The sequence below is a fragment of the Hetaerina americana genome, unplaced genomic scaffold (genome assembly GCF_022747635.1).
Source record: "Hetaerina americana unplaced genomic scaffold, ioHetAmer1.1.p SCAF_41, whole genome shotgun sequence".
Taxonomy (NCBI): Eukaryota; Metazoa; Arthropoda; class Insecta; order Odonata; family Calopterygidae; genus Hetaerina; species Hetaerina americana.
The window spans coordinates 4,556,917-4,574,444 of NW_027286997.1; the positions used below are offsets into that span (position 1 = coordinate 4,556,917).

General features: G+C 41.5%; 1 protein-coding gene across 1 annotated transcript in view; it reads left to right on the top strand.

Annotated features, from left to right (window-relative positions):
- Positions 1 to 17,528, top strand: part of LOC139692783 (nuclear pore complex protein Nup160 homolog) — a gene marked incomplete at its 3' end in the record, with an annotated part of 58,905 nt that overhangs the window by 21,171 nt on the left and 20,206 nt on the right. Inside the window, exons 11-15 of the mRNA XM_071591063.1 lie at positions 3,398 to 3,536; positions 5,006 to 5,108; positions 8,191 to 8,433; positions 10,590 to 10,877; positions 11,199 to 11,317. Coding sequence (XP_071447164.1) covers positions 3,398 to 3,536; positions 5,006 to 5,108; positions 8,191 to 8,433; positions 10,590 to 10,877; positions 11,199 to 11,317 — 892 coding nt within the window. The remainder of the gene's footprint in view (positions 1 to 3,397; positions 3,537 to 5,005; positions 5,109 to 8,190; positions 8,434 to 10,589; positions 10,878 to 11,198; positions 11,318 to 17,528) is intronic.

Below are 17,528 nucleotides of genomic sequence, written 5' to 3' on the forward strand. Positions count from 1 at the left end.
AGAAAATCCACAAAGTGAAACTGGATGATCGTCGACTGAAATTGCGCGAGCTAGCAGACATAGTAGGCACTTCAAAAAAGTGTGGTACATTGCACATTAACTGAAAATTTGGACATGAGCAAGCTGTGTGCAAGATGGGTGCCGCGTTTGCTCACACTCGAGCAAAACCAGTGTCGTGAAGATGTCTCAATGGAGTGTTTAGCAAAGTTTCACAGCAACAAAGCAAAATTTTTACACGGTTTCATGGCCATGGATGAAACATGGGTCCATTACTTCACATCCAGGACAAAAGAACAATCAAAACAATGGATTCAAGAAAGAGAACCCCTCCAAAGAAGTCAAAGGTCGTTTCATCTGCAGGCAAGGTCATGGCATCGGTATTTTGGGATGTGTGTGGGATAATTTTTATTGACTATCTTTTGAAAAGGAAAAAATATCAACTTATTGCAACATTTAAGCAAAGAAATCAAGCGAAAGCAGCTGCACTTGCCTGAGAAGAATGTGTTGTTTCATCAAGACAATGCACCAGCTCACCAATCCGTTATTGCAATGGCCAAAATTCACGAATTAAAGTTTGAATTGCTACATCATGCACCCTATTCGCCAGATATAGCCCCCCTCGGATTATTTTCTGTTCGCAAACTTGAAAAAATGTCTTGGTGGTCAAAGATTTTCCAACCGTAAAGAATTGATGTCGACAGTTAATGGCTATTTTGAGGTGCTAGACAGTTCTTATTTAAAAAAGGGTTTCAAATCTATTGAACATTGCTGAGAAAAGTGTATATAGCTGAAAGGAGATGATGTTGAAAATTTTCTCAAAAATATTGTGTTTTCCTTGTTGGGTTGGGTACTTCTGGGACCACCCTTGTACTGGTAATAAATCAAGTCTTTTGAAGAGAGGTTTACATGGTGCATCGCAAGGAGCATTGCTCATAATACGTATAATCCTCTTTTGAATTTTGAAGATTATGCCCACATGGGGAGAGGAACCCCAGAAGAGGATACTGAAAGTAACACGAGAATAAAATTCACTAAAGTAAATAGATAGAAGGACCTCTAAATTAACAGAATATCTAATAAATCTAATGAGGAAGTATAGGGAACTTAACTTCCTACGTAAAATGAAAATTTGATCCTAAACAATGGGTACATAATCTATTTTTTTCAGGAATGCATTATTGTATTTTACTTAAATTTTTTGCAAAAAGTTGTTTCACCAAAAGAGTGGTTTGCTTTAGTGGAAAGATTGCGGAATGGATTATGCTCTTTGTAGGAGGTTCGGCTCTTTTTCCTATTTTTTGTGCAAAGGTTAATAATATTCTGTGCATATTTTAAAAATGTCCCAGGAGAAAAAACCACGAAAAGACAGTCATGAAGGGATAAAAAGAAACATAGAAATGTCAAGTAAACTCGTTGAAGGGGCAGAATGAGGTTGGCTGATCCAGCGTGCACATACATTCAGTCAACATAAACGATTTGCACTATCCTCTAGAGCATAGACACAATTAAGGAGATATGTTCTTCCAAGGGAGTGACAAGAATATCAACGTAATGGTTATGTACTCTCAACCATGTTGAATGGTTGCTTCTCATGTGGATAAACGGAAAGGAATTGCAAATCTACAATGTTGACAGGAAAACATCATTTGTGTGAAGGTGAAAGGGATCGGGATGGTGGGTTGGCTAACGTACTGGCTTCCCACTGAGAGGGCCCATGCTCGATTCATGGAGACGGCGGATATTTTTCAGTGATATCTCAATCCCTACTTAAGGTGCTTCATGGAGAGAACTTCAAGTGAGTGTGCCGACCGTTAGATAGGATGTTAAACAGTGGACCCCTTGGCACCTCTCATTAAGAGTACACTGAGGCCAGGTTTCTCTCCACCCTTCCTCCTTTTCCATCCTTCCCCAATGACCCAAATGACCTTAGCTGTCTGTTGCCTCTCCTAAAACTGCTAGATGAAAGTGATTTTTCCGGATTTTTTTAAGAAGATGCTAGGATCGTCAATGGCCAAAGAAGAAGTATTTAAGGGAAGCGGTGAGTGGTTCGAGAGTTAAAGAGAAGAATTGGCATCCAAGAACTTCATCTGAGACTCCAGAGACGTCGTATATTCTGAGGGTTACCTGTCACAGCAGGTTTTTAATTACGACGAGACTCGTCTCTTCTGGAAAAAGAAGCCAAAGGGTACCTATATAACTGCAGAGAAGAATGCACTGGATAGCTGCTAGCCAATGGAAGGCCATCTCAAGCTGCTATTTTGTGCCAATGCAACTGGCTATTTGAAAATAAATCCCTGCTTGTTGTTTACCATTCAGAAACTTCACAAGTCATCAAGAAATATTAAGTCCAGAAGAGAAGGCTAAATGTCATCTGGAGGTCTGGGGAAAGCATGGGAAACTGTTGCATCGTATGTGAAGAAGTATTGCCAGAATAAGGAAGTGGCTATGCTTGCCGCTATTTAATTTAATGATAATGCTGTCACATTTTCAAGTAATTTTAAAGCATCTGCAAAAATAGATTTTCAAGACAGGTTTATGGTAAAAAATAATTAGGAATGTATGGAAAAATAATTAACTAATTATTTCAATTCTTTTTTGGTATCTATAAACTGAATTTGCATTCCAGGTTGGTTCATTCTGCGGGAGAAGAAAAGATGAAGATGATGATTCATGGACCTACACAATGTGTACATAATTGTTGTTTTGACATGGAGTGCATTGCCATATTTTACATGAATTTATTTGGGAAAATTTGATCCGCTTAACAAGTGTTACACTTGACAATTTGGAACGAATTATGCTGGTTGCACAAGGTTCCTCTGTTTATCATAGGAATGTTTTATCTCTCCCAAATTCAATTTCATAGTGTAATAGATTGTTTTTAAAATTAAGTACTATTGGTATGAAAAGTAATGCTCAAGAATGGATGAAGTCATACCTTACAAACCACAAACTATTAGTTCAAATAAGTTTCTTACAGTAACCAGTACACCAAAGCTCCATTTTGGAGCTTTTATTTACTCTATTTATTAACATTCTACATTTTACTTTGCCTATAAGTAAATTAATCCATTACATATAATGGTGATACTACAACACTGTGTGGGGGACAACATCTTTGAAGCAAGAAATCATTCAAGGTGTACCATAAGCAAATTTTGTATCTAATGGTTGCGTGTAAGTAGTGTAGCTAAAAGCAAATTTTGTAAGCAGCCCATGTGGTAAGTTGGGGAAATACACCCTTGAATGGAAATAGGTTGCTTGAAGAGATTACTGCTTGGGAGGTGAGGCCTTGGAGGAAGGTTTCACTGCACATATTATGTGATTTAAATTTAATAAGCGTACAAAGCTGAATGGTTGTGAAATGAATTTTGTTATTTCAAATTGCCTTCGATAGGTGCTTGATCCATGTGCACCAGACAGCTTTTGGAAATGCTTAGAAGATGTGAAGAACATGTATGAAGCCATGCTGATGCTGCTAAAAGCCTTGACTCTCGATCATGATCAACCCAACGATCTAATCCTGGAAGATCCAGGTAAATACTGAGAGCTGATGGGTGAATTTTAAGTAGCTGTGAATTAGTTGGATGGTAAAAGGAGAAAGGAAAGCTGTTTCTGTTATAATTAAAACTTTGGTGTTTAATACTTCAAATAACAAAAAACAGACACTTTTGAAATTTGTCCATTTTCTTACTGAAGTAAAGAAATCGGCATTCCATGTTGGGACATAGATTGTAACTTGCGCTAATTTCAAGAAAATAATCAGGTCATTTGGCGGGTGAAACAATTCTACTCTTTGTGCTTCAATGTGATCATCCCTCCAGGTATTGGCAGAGAGGATGGAATATTGGAGTCATTGTTTGTCATACTTTTCTGGGAGGTGGCCATGGTTATGGCAAACGAGAAATACAGCTAACTCTTGGTATTGTCCATGTGCCAATGGATGGATGCACGATGAAGTGCAGATAACCGAAATAAGCAGAAAATAAGGCCCTGACATATTTAACCGATGTACATGCATGAAGATTCTCCTTTTTTGTTCCTTGTGATTAATTTGCATTTTTCTAGCAATGGGAAGTACATTTTTTCAGTTTTTTAGCCAAAAAACAAATGACTGGGAAAAAATGAATTATTAAAAGGATCGCTGACACGGATTCAAATTCATCAAATGATAATGATACCAATTAAAATAATGCAGTGCATATAATAAATGGCTTATTTGTTGCATAGTCAAGCTATCTATTTGCTTGCCTTAAAGGAGAAAATGGAAAATGTACATGAAATGAAATTATTGACTTTGTAATTCGACACACTTTATTTAAAAACACAACCCAGGTTTCGACATTGAACGTCATCATCAGGTCAAGGATATGGAATTCTCAGGGATATTAAATGAATGGGAGGTAATTGATGATGGGGAAGTATGAATGATACAAAAATGCTTAAATTAAAACATTAAATACCGTTGACAACTTTTGATTTTGGGAAATTAAAAAGTTTTAGGAAAGCAGAGGTGTTTTTCAAATTTCTATTAAAAAAAATATATTGTAGTTTCAAAGCATTTAATTATCTTAACGGTTGTAATTTGATTAAAATGTCAATGTGTGGGAGGAGAGAGGAGAACAGATAATCGGAGAGTTTCCAGTGTTAATATATATATTTGCAATGTGCAAAATCCCACAATTCTAATAACAGACTGCTTATTAGGTTGCCAACTACTTGGACCCTTGCCGGAGATAAATGAACAGGTATAACTATGGTAGGCAAACTGATTTGTGTCATGGCCATTCTGCTCACTAATGCCCTCATGCACAAGTCAAAAGTGTGTTGCTGTATTGGTAGAAAGCCAATGCCAATCATACAGGCGGTGATAAAACAAAATGGAACATCCACAGATGTTCCTGCTTGGAACTTGGTGAGAATATCCTCATTGCATTGCTTTAGCCTACTTCTCAAATAGCCTCTTGAGTGATTTATGTGGCATCCTTTTCATTTTGACCATCAGATCCAAGTTCTTCCCGGATGATGATGTCCGTCAACTACCTCTTCAGTAGCCAACTAGGAATAAGTGTGATTGCTGAATCACTTCATCAGATTGCTGTTGTCAGGTAAAATAGATGTTCAAGTAATGCCTTCCCAATTATATCAAAAGTTATAAATATTACATGCACGGTTTTCACTTTATATCCTTATGTTTAGCACATATTCATTTAACAATTTTTGTGGTCCAACTAATTATTGATTTCATTATTAATTATGCGTAAATGGATATTCATTGGTCAAAAATGACTGACTTATGTAATGCTGTGTTTTTCTTTGTTTTATGGAATATTAGTGGAAAATTGTTTTGCCAAATTCTTGATAGTGGTAATACTATGCAGATAAATTCCATACCTAATATTTTTTCTCCTCATTGATGAAATTTCATGAAAATAGAAATATGACAACAAAAATCCTGTTGAATTTCAACCATCGGATAGTTTTTGAGATAGCATAACTACTGCTGTCTTAGCCTTTATTTATCCTTCAAGCATGTGTGCTGTTGTAGAAATAGCAGAGCTTGCAGACCCTATTTCTCGGAATATTTGTGGTCCTCGTTTTTGCTCAGCATATTGGTAGAAAAAGCAAGGAGGGGAGGAGTGAGTCCATACTCAAATAATGAGCCATCAAAAATATCTGTGCCAGCAGCACATACAGGCAATACATAATCCTCTTACTTAAGTTCAGTGTTTTAGGTTAATTTCTAGACGCACGAGTCATAATAGCTCAATCAAATTTGTTCTCTCTGTAAAAGGATGTTTTGTGGGATTAGGAAATTTTTTTGTGTGGCTTAATAAGACCGCAATATTTTTATTTCATGCCGTGACAAATTTTTATTACCTTACATACTTGAATAACTCTTATAGATCATGGCAATAAGTGTTAAAATAAGTCACTTTGACTGGGATAAAAACCTGGATCATTGTATTTATTGTTGTGAAACAATATTTTACCTCTCAGAAGTTTTTCAAGTGGTTAATTCTCTTAATATCCAATAACACCTAAAAAAATGGCTTACTTTTTTATTATTCAGTCACATCTGTAGTTAAAGGGCTGCCTCTAGAGAATCTCATTAAAAAATCTGTGAAAGCCATTACGGGGTAAGTTGTATTACAGGGGGGGGGGTTGATTATTTGATGGCAAACTCAAAAAATGGCTCTTCAGCTATGTATCTGTAATATTCGCTCTTGCAAGATTTTCATCGCTTCTTGAGGTCCAAGGGCAACCTGAACATTTGGGGTCTTCAACATTTTCTCTACCCTCCCGAAACAACTTGTGCCACTCAAAAACACTCGTTTACTCACGGTATTATCACCATAAGTTGCCTTGAGCATGTCAAGTGTGTCTCCTGGCTTTTCCCACTTTCGCACAAAATTTGATGGCGTAGCTCTCTTCCAACAACTGGTTAACAATGGAGCGTATCGAGGTCACGCAATAGAGGTTTTGCAAAGGAACAATCCGCACTCCACAAAGGCTGGGAGCCAAATTCCACCCGCCTCCAAGCTTTGTTGTGACCCCCCTCCTTCGAACCCAGCCAGAGAAACAGCCCCCCATCCATGTGTCTATCCGGGAAAAATAAGTCGTACTAATTCTGGGAGAGACCGTCTAGGAAACCCACATAATGCGTGTCTGTCCTGAGACAGCACGGCCAGACAGTCACTCAAACACAGCACTGGCATAGGCCATGTGCATTTGCCATCCTTTCATTTCTAACTGACCTCATCACTGCCATTGTAATAATTTTAATGACTAGCATTGATGCCGATGAATGCTTTCTTCCCCCCCCTTGGCAGCTAGCAGTTTGTGTGGTGCCTCTCCCCCTTCACATATCCCCTTCCATTCCTCCATTTGTCAACACCATGGCCTCGAAAGCACCACAATCAGTGTCTTCTTCTGCTATTTGTTTATTCAACCTTTTTCATCTTTTAACAACTTTTCCAGCATTATGCTACCATTCCCATATTATATTTGACTGGAAACTTTTAACCCCGCCGACCCCGGTGGTAGTGGGATAACATCCTCGCCTGCCAACCCAAGGTTCGTGGGTTTGATTCCTGCCTAGGTGGGTTTTTCTCCATCTAGTGCTTGGGTGTTTGTAATTGTTTCTATTGTTATATCATTGCCAAAAAGTCAGATGTAGAAGCCTGAGTTCTGTTTTTGGATTAAAGTGGAATAAATAAATAACTTCAACTCTGCATCACTTTACCATTTCCTCCCAACTTCTTCTCACACATCTCTTAGAGCTGCCTATTCATTCTTTTTAGTTCAAATCTCAAAGAAATTGAATTTTAAATTTTTTTAAATTTATTCAAATAAAATTAATTATATTTTTATGATTTGTTAAACTTATTTTTTGTAACCTATTTTGCTTCCCTAACATGTTTCTCAGCGTTATCCTTTTTGTTGCTGAAAGTGTGACGATTCAGCTTCAGTGCAGATTGTTGATGACTCTCCTCCACAAACAAATTCAAGAATTGGCAAAGGAATTATAATGGCCCCACTTTGCTTAAGTAAATCAGACCACAAAGATAAGATAATGGAGATAGAGTCCAGTACAGATACAAATACTCATTCTTTACCTTGACAATCAGGAATCATAATTAAGAAACCAAAGTAAATATAAATGTTAAAGGTATTTAATTTACGAGTGAGGACAAATTCAAACGCTGCAAAGACATATGGTATATTTATAGGTGTATGTATATGTTAGTTGATGGCATATTTATTTGCATTTGTGTTAGTTAAAATGGTTGTAGAATGAATATATATGCCACCTTGGGATGTAGGTTGGCATGAGTATGTTGGTTTTGCATGTGATTTTATACTTTTTTAGGGGCGGTGACCTAACACCTCCTAGCACATGCCCTTGTGGTGAATTTCAGGTCGTTATATAGGTGTAATTGAACCACATCTTTCGAGTAACTTAACGTATAACGACAAGGCTTCTGGTAAACCCCAACAGTACATCCGACCAGAGGTATAAAAGATGTGCTCGTGCATGGAAGAAGAAAACAAATGCGTATTTCAATGACTGAGCCCATGGCCCCATTGTAGATTTCCCTTTTTGGGAAGGGTAATTGATTGAATGGAGGTGCTTCAAGTCTGACCCAAGTAGAGGTGGAGAGCTTCATCCTGCTGGTGGTGTTTCAGATTCTCCACGTGCTGCAACCTGTTGCTGCTGCAGTACCTGATCCTGGAGTGCAGCGGAGGGGGCGTGGGGTTTGGCGGAAGCAGCTGGGCAGGTGGCCTCGGGCCTCTGATTGATGAGGAGCATGTGAACGGGGTCAGATCGGACCTGATACCAAGGACGACCCTGCTGACGCAAGCATACCTCCTGCTCAAATGGGTGACAGAGACACCATGTGCGCCCCATCCACCGCCCACCAGCTCCTTGTATGTATTTATCAAACAACTGCAGCATTCGACTATTCTATGTTGATCAGCCTTCCTGTTTTGAATGGAAACAGCGTTGTGTTCAGAAGTGTAATATAGAGGCCTATGAATCTGAATTATTCAACCTTAAGTGATACTGTTATGATTAAAAGTGAGCATCTCATAATGTTTCAATTTATATTTCACGGTTGTTTAAATAATGAGGAAATGTATGTTCATTGATATGGTGAAATTCATCCTTATTCTTACCTCTTCACATGGGTGATTACTAAATGTTTGGGAAAAATGAATATGTCAGTAGATGGCAGAAAACAGAGAGAGATAGTGATGGGGAAGGAATGCAGTTGCTAGGCAAAGGGAGTGGCAGGAGCCAGATGTAAGAGAGGCTGCTGTTTAGGTGGAAGGAATGACCGTGAGGAATAAATAATAGCAGTTTGCAGGAGAAAGAGCTTCATTCTAGCAACTGGTTTAAACACCACAATTATGCAGAGGAACGCATTAATATGCCGAGAGATTCATGGACATATGAGTTAGATTATGTTGTGGCTTTGCATAGATTTAAGAAAAGAATGATTAATGAATGCCATTTCTCGGGAGCAGATATGGATTTGGATCACAACTTAGTACTCATTAAGTGTGACGTTAATTGCAGAAGAATGAAGAATAAAACAATGGAATGAAAAAACAACTAGGGAAAAAGGAGGACCTGGAGGCATTTAATAAAATACTGAATGAGGATAAGAGGACGGATAGAGTAGAATTAAGGTGGTAATTTCTTGAAGGGATGAAAATGGTATACTACAGGAGTGATGAGTAGGGAAAGGGTTGGGAAGCATTGGATTAGAGATAAAATCATTAGGATGTATGAAAGTGGGAAATGGAAGAACCATGAACGCAGAACTAGGGAGAAGTAAGTATAAAGAGTTAAATGTTTAACTGAGGTGAGAAATGAATGGAGAAGATTAAATATGGAATGAGAAGCACAAGGATATGGACAGTTTAACAGAGGTGGAAAAATGGGCATGCTATGTAGAATTGGTGAAGAAACTGTCATAGTATAAGAAAGTAAAATCCATTAGCACCATTAAAATTAATTAAAGGGTAAAATATTAGTCAAAGCCGACAAGATTTTGGCAAAATGGAAAGATAATTAATGGTTTCTGGCGTAACTTTATGGAACCGATTCATTATAAATAAATGAAAGGACTAACTTTGTAGTTCCACACGAAAACGATTTATTCACACGACCCGGGTTTCGAAGTAAAACTTCATCATCAGGTGAGCTCTCTACATTTGCAGCCCTTCTTATATATACAGCCAGGGCGGGGGAGGGTGGAGATAATCAGGAAGGTTTGAGAGGGGTAAAGTCAGGATTGGTTTGCGTGCCGGAGGGGAGGGCAGTTTGGCGTCCCCTCCGCGATGTTGTTGGAATGTGGAGCGGGAGGGAGAAGTCTACATTGTAGAGCTCTCGTGAGTCAGCGGATTAGAGAGGGTTAGATGAAGGGGAGGGGGCGGTGTCATCGCCCACCGTGAGGATTGGGACTTTAAGGAGGGGAGAGTGGGAGGCATACAGAAATTCGTTAACAATATTTTCATTTAAACAAACACTATTTAAAATTTCTAAATGTTCTAAGGCGTCTAATCTATAGCCTTTGCTTTCAACATGTAAAATTTCGAAATCAAAATCACTTTTATGGTTATTATCAATCAAATGCTTTGCGAATTGAGAGTTCATCTTTTTATTTCTTGCACATGCTTGATGCTGATAATGATATCTCAGAGCTGTAAATATGTAGCTGCATCATAGAAAAGGCATGAAACCAAATGAAATAATTCAGTTGAGATAGATAACATCCAAAAGGAGTCACTTTAAGGAATTAGGAAAGCATGTAAGGAAGGGTTTTATGGGCTCATGTAGTAGTATTTTTAAGGGAGGAATTTTCCTTTTTGGGATTCCCATTTCAAAAAATGGAAAAGCAGTCATATATTGGTGGCATTTTAGGACAGGTATTATTTTTCTCTCACCAGTATTTATTTTTAAGTTTTGATATAATCATGGGAGGATATGATGTGCATTATTCTGAAGTTAGTTGGATGGTTAAGATTGGAACAAATCAGTGGATTCAGTGAGTCGAATTCTTCCTTTTTTTTCCAAGGGAAAACAGCCTTCAGCAGATGATGTTGCTGAAAATAAACGACAGCAAGAGTTCGAGCTCGGTGGGAGGCCCCACACTGCACCACCTGCACCCGTTGGGCAGGGGGGGTGCTTGGACGCTGGCGGAGTTATTCCTGGCATCCGATGGGGGTCGCCACGCGCATTCACTCTCAGTCCGCCTCATGCACGGTGGGGTGAGAAGTGAGGAAGGGGAAGGAAACCCCAACCTGTTCAACTGTCAGTGGCACTCTGCTATGCTCCCATATGTCACCCTCGTCGGGCAGCTCATGTATCCTTTGTTGGATTTAGGAAAGCTCTTTCAGTCATTACTTGACTGCGTTTTGCTCGTTCAGTCACAGAGTAAGGTTTAATGAGGCTCCAGCTACGTTAGTGATTCTCATAATTTGGAGCATTTGGTTGACTTGAATTAGGAGTGCATAGTCTCTTGCTTTGCCTCATTGTTTTGGATTCAACTCCTGCTTAGTGTAGGTATACTCTGCATTAGCCTCAACTATTGAAGGGGGTCTTGAATGCCAAAATATGTTCATGTATATTTTTTTAAATCTATTTTTTTTATTCAACTGTGATAGTCTTCTTGACAATGAAATAGATGGCCAATCAGCCGGAACTTCATTTTCCCTGAATTTCTACTGTCATCACGCCAGTATGTTTTGATCCAAGAATACGTAAGACTTCTTCAGAGTTGGTGTGAGTGGAACAGTTGCTCAAGTGAGTAATTACCTAAACCTTAGAAATTGTTATTGCATGAGTAATTCATTGATTTCGATTCTCATAAAGAGACTTGGCTTTTCCACATGAGTATTTTTATTACGACCTAGGTTTTGGTACAGCATAACATATTCAGGTCCTGAAGATGTTACACTTCAGGGTTACTTATGTGCTAGCTTTTTCACGTACCGTATTTCCATTACGACCGAGTAAAGAGTGTACTGAAACTGGAAAAGCAAAGTGTCTTCTTTCATCATGAGGGATTTCCACCATGTTATGCCTGAAACTGTCTTGTTTGATATTCTCATAAAGAGATCAAACTGGGACTACGTGAGTAATTTTATCAAAAAATATTGAGTGCATAACCGTGATGCAATTTTTATGATGAACCCTTTATTGCTGCCGCCATCCGTTGGATGTTTGGAACAATGGTTCCTCTCTCTAAGATGATAGTCATTTAAAGTTTCCTGTGTATCTGTCGCACAAATGTGGGTTCTTCTTGAAATGTCACCATGCCTAGTGCTAGTTCTGTTGTTTGCCCATTTCACTTTTTCCATTGCTTTCCACGTGCACACTTCTAAAGCCTCCAAATTGCACTTTTCCTCTTCTTAAGCCCTTCGAGTCACAGATGAAGTCCCCGGATGCCTTTGAATCAGAGCCTGTGGCTCCACCACGCCTCTCAATGCCGTGAATACAGGCTCTTCTCTTAAACTCTTGCATCACTCACGGCTTCCCTTAAATACTTCTCCTTTGGCCATTCATGATCCTGGGCATTTTCTTAACAAGGCCAACAAAAATCACTTTCACCTTCTCACAACTGATACTGTTCTTGTTAATAGCATTGCATTTGCATTACAAGGCATCACGTTGCAATTGTTCTTTTATCCATGCGAGAAGCAACGTTCCAACACCTTTGAGGATGCGTAACCATTGCAGAGATATTCTTCTCACTCCCTTTGAAACATCTATCTTCTTAGCTTTGTCTTTGTCCCTGAGGATGATGCAAATGGCTAGTGGAGACCAATGGTGTGTGTGTTTACTAGATCACCCATGTTCACACCTCATTCTCATCTCTGTATGATTTTACTTTTGATTCTTCCGGTCATGTTTATTCTTCCATGGCTGTCTTCTTGCTGCTTTTTCTTCTGAGACAGTTTTAAAACTATGCTCAAAGTTTTATTGTACTTTCACTAGAAAATCACAACAAATATATCTGAACGCAGTTTTGAAGAAATTTGTCATCACTAGCGACACCAAGATGATAGCAGAACAATTGGCAGTGGGTGTGCAATCATTCTGGGATACTCTTCTCATTATTGACATAAATACCCTGCGATCCACCAAAAAGGTGTGTGGCAAGGGATGAAAGCATCACCAGGTGGGAAGGGTGAGTGATAAAGAAGGATATAGGAGAGGAAGGGAGAAGTATTTGTTAAAAAAACTATCAAATAACATGCCAATTTGTATACATGTTGGAGGAAGACCTAATTCAAAACGAGGATTGATTCACCTAATGAATTAATTTTATATGTAATGTGAAAAAAGTGATTTAAAATGAACCGCAACCATTTGTACGACAAGCTTCAACCATAACAGGACAGGTCATGCAGAATTGAAAAGTAAAAAGGGTATATTCATCCATTACATTGACTTGCAGCTCTTGGTCCCCACCCCTAAAGTCACGGGTAAGGACTGTGAGGCACGACTGTCGGCAGCGGATGGCGCGAGGCATCCTCCCTCCCCTCACAGAGAGACAAAGGGCTTACTTTTATGCACAAATTTGCTCATAAACCCCTTTAAAAAATCATGTTTGGGATGTGACGCGGTATTTAATTCATAGATAAATTTTCCCCGATACCGCGAGACAAGGGAGGCCGCGACTCTACTTGTTTTGAGGGCGCCAGGCTAGCCGCATGGCTAGCCGCAGAGTCACGCCGCTGGCTGTCACCTGGCCCATCACACTCCTCGTCCCAGGGGAGGGCTCGCTCACCTTTTATGTGCCCCGGGGTGGGCAGCGGCTCTTCAGCTGAAATCACGAGGGACGCTAGGAGGCGCATAAAAATGGACTACGACGAGTAAACTTCACAAGAACTATTTATTATCACAAGAAAAGGTGTGGGCGCTCCCAAGCAAACATGACGCGCGGTGCCGACGCCTGCAGCCGAAGATGGCCGCCTCGCTGTCGACTGCTGGCTCCCGATGTTCCGGTCGGGGCCTGCGGGGGGCCCACACGGCGAGGTCGGTTGCTGGCACGCGCACCCCCGGTGTTCGCAGGCTGTCGGTGACTCGACGATGATAGCACACGACCTTCTCTCTCGGGCATCCCACAACGAACTCTCCTTACCACGTGTTGGCCGGCACTCTCCGCGCGCGGCGCGCCCCGCTCTTCTTTTTTCTTACATACATTGTCGGCGCCAACAGATAGCGCCCCGCCGTTCTACGGCTCGCGAGAGAGGCGCGCGTATTCGAACTGGGCAAGTGACGCTGCGCCAAGCACAACGTCACATACCCCCTCCCTAAGCCGGACACTCGTCCGAGTGGACCGCTTACAAACGAGCCTGCAACTGAAACCTATGAACACAATATAATAACAACAATTTCACAGACTTCTACCAGTAGTTCACTCAGTTTTGAGATTCTGTCTTCAGCTATTGGATAGAAAATGGATAGCACAACTTTTTCTAATTTTAACCACATTCTCTATGAACATCAAGTAATACATTTGGTATGAACAAACTTTTGGCATGAATCTTTCATACATTCCAAGGGAATTTCTCACAAAATTTCAACAAAAGCATCACTCGCTCAGATAATTCACTCTATAAAAGGCAGTACGTCCTCAGCTCAAACACATCACACCTCGTTTGCAAACTTTCATTCACCACAATTCAAGGGCTATGTGCCATAACAACAATAATGTCCGACAGAGATTTTCACATAATTGAAAAATGAATCGCTCACTTTGACACACAGACAAGATAACATGAGGCAAACACACAATGCTGACCTATTACATAATACCAAAATTCATAAGGAACTTTTTTTGAGAGTGTGCTCCGTGGGCTTGGCGCTCGGAGGACTCACCACTTTGACGAGTGGATCTTGGTGCTATATATCTTTTCAAGTCACCAATATCTACTTTCGCGTTTTGCTTATTGGAACGCGTTTCTACTATATAGACTGTTGGAGACAGTTTTTTTAGTATCGCGATTGGTCCTTCAAATTTAGGGGCTAGCTTGGCTGAAAACCTATCAATCCCACTGGACGTGATCCCGACGGATGTTTCTTCTACCCTTATTATACGCTCGCGCCTGTTTTTCCTGAGCTTTCTCTATGTTCTCGGCTACTAGATCTCGTAATAAGCCTAACCTATCGGCCCTCTTTTTCCACGCTTGTGGATCCAATCTGCTCTCTATGCCTTCCCCCTTTTCAAGCTCGCGCCGCAAACTCTTCACTGGCAGTGGATGCCTTCCGAAGTTCAAGTAGGCTGGCGAGATCTTAGTCGAGGCCTGCTTCGCAGTGTTGACTGCATGCCTTAGTTCGTGTAAATGCTGATCCCAGTCTCTATGGTCTTTTTCTACAAACATCGCGATGGCCGTCTTCAGCGTTCGATTGGATCTTTCCACTGGGTTTGCCTGAGCATGGTATGGAGGCGTTGTTGTATGCGTTATTCCATACTCTGCCAATGCTTCTCTTACGCATTTGTTATCAAACTCTGACCACCTTTAGCTCCACCCATCTTGAAAATAAGTCCTGAAAGATTATTAAGTACTTGTTCTTGGCTTTGCTAAGCGGAAACTCCATGAGATCTGCTGCTACGACGCTCCATGGTCTCTCTACCGTTCTTTTACCCAATAGTCCCTGAGGCGCTTGCTGCGACGTTTTGAACTGTTGACAGTCCTGACATTGCCTCACAAAGTTGTGAATGTCGTGATAGGCCCCTCTCCAATAGTAATCTCGTACGACTCGATCGAAGGTCTTTTCCACTCCGAGGTGGCCCGATGAAGGTTCACAATGGGCATCCCTTATGACCCGCTCTCGACATTCTTTTGGAAGCACGAGTTTCCAGCCCTCTTCACAATCAGCGATTGGATCGAGCAGCTCATCGTACTTGTAACGATACAAGTGGCCCGCTTCGACCTTCCAATTTTTATACCTCTCCGGATATTTGCTGACTTCCTCGACTCTGCGTTGGTAGTCCTCATCCTTTACTTCCGTAATTTCAGCGATCTTCTCTTCGCCAGAAAGTTGCTCGTACATACGAGATAGTGCATCAGGCAAATCATGGATTTTACCTCGACGATGCACCACCTCGAAGTCCCACTGCTGCAACTCCAGCGCCCATCTCGCGAGCCTACCCGTAGGTTCCTTGAGATTTCGCAGGAATTGGAGTGCGGAGTGGTCTGTGATCACGAGGAACTTGTAGCCCTCTAAATAAGGCCTTAGTTTTTTTATGGCCCATAGAATAGCTAACAACTCTCTCTCTGTCGTCGTATAGTTTTTCTCAGCTGATGTGAGAACTCGGCTGACATAAACGATTGGATGTTCTCCGTCCTCATTCACTTGAGAAAGAACACCTCCAATTGCTTCACTACTCGCATCAGTTTGTACGATGAAGGGTTTAGAGAAGTCCGGCCTTGCCAAGACCGGGGCTTCTGTAATGGCCCTTTTGTATGTCTCAAACACTTTCTGCTGTTCCTCTGTCCATTCCCACTCTTGACCTTTGTGCAATAACTTGACCAATGGAAGCTTGATTTCCGAATCGTCCTTTATGAACCGAGCGTACCATCCAATCATACCAAGAAATCGTCTTAGTTGTTTGAGGTTAGATGGTGCTGGATAATTCACGACTGGAGCTATCTTTTCCGGATCTGGTCTAAGTCCCTCTGCGTCTAACAGATATCCAAGATATGCAGCCCTGGTACAACAAAACTCGCTCTTCTCCTTATTGATTACTAGCCCTGCCGTCACACTCGCTAAACTCACTCTAGGCGTGGACTCCACGCCGACTCCCCCTCCCTGAACCGGACACAGCCTATCAGGTTTGTCCTCAATGGTTACAGGGTATGTCACACTCTCACTCGACTCATTCCTGCCCGTCCCTTTGTTGGAACACAACCGATCCAGAGCGAACAGTACTTGAGGCAATTTCTCATAATCGCTCTCCTGTTCTGATTTCCGGCCCGCGTGAAGCGACTGGGCAGAATCTACATTCCACGCATGTCTCGGCGGGCTTTGTGGCACCGACGAGATGCTCTGAGGCCTCTCACTCATTCTCTCACTCTCTGCTTGCTTTGGCGGCTGGAGACAGGCTGGCCTGTTCGATCCTACCAAAGACTTGACCCTTTCGCTTTCTCCCGACCTAACGGATTGGCAGAGCGGAGCTGACTCCGTCGACCAATGCGCCTTCTGCCCCATATGCGGTTGATTTGGTGGGCGGAGACGGGCTGACCCGCTCGGCTCGGCGAAATCAACGGCTGGACAGCAAATATCAGCTTTGCAGTGGAGGTCGGCCGTCCGTCTCGACTGCTCAGCTGGAGAGCTTTTCCTGATAGCTCCATTGCATTGGCCAGATCGATAGAGGTTGGCTGTCCACCTCGATCTGTAGATTTCTTCATCCTTGATCTTTGCCAACGCCTCAGATGGGTGGCGGATGTTGGCTGTCCAACTCGACCCAGGAGCAGATGTTTCATCTGGCCCATCTGAGTTTATCTCCCTTCCTTTCTCTATACAATCCTTTATTCCACTATTTACATCTCCCTTGATCGAATTTGGTTCGCAGAATTTGGCTGTCCAACTCGGCTTTTCCAAAATCGAATCACCATTTCCTAACCTAATCGACTTATTCCTATGATTATCTAAATCTAATTCAGCCGATTTATGTTCGACGGATTGGTTTGCGGGGAAGCCGCTTGGGCTAGGCGACTCCCCGCTTGTCCGTTTTCCTGCCGAGTAAACAGGTGTTTGCAATTAGGGCAATTAATTGCCAATAAGCCGACCTTGCCGCAAAGTTGGCACTTTTCTTGTGTCCTTCCAGGTCGACTGGGGCAATTGACACTGATATGCCCCCTTGCGCCACAGCTGAAACACTGGACTCTCGGGCATGCATTTGCCCTATGTCCCGACTCTCCGCAGGAATAACAAGCTCCGTCAAAGCCCGGTCCCTGGTCTCTCGCCTGTGAAGGCCTAGACCACGTAGGTCTCGTTATGG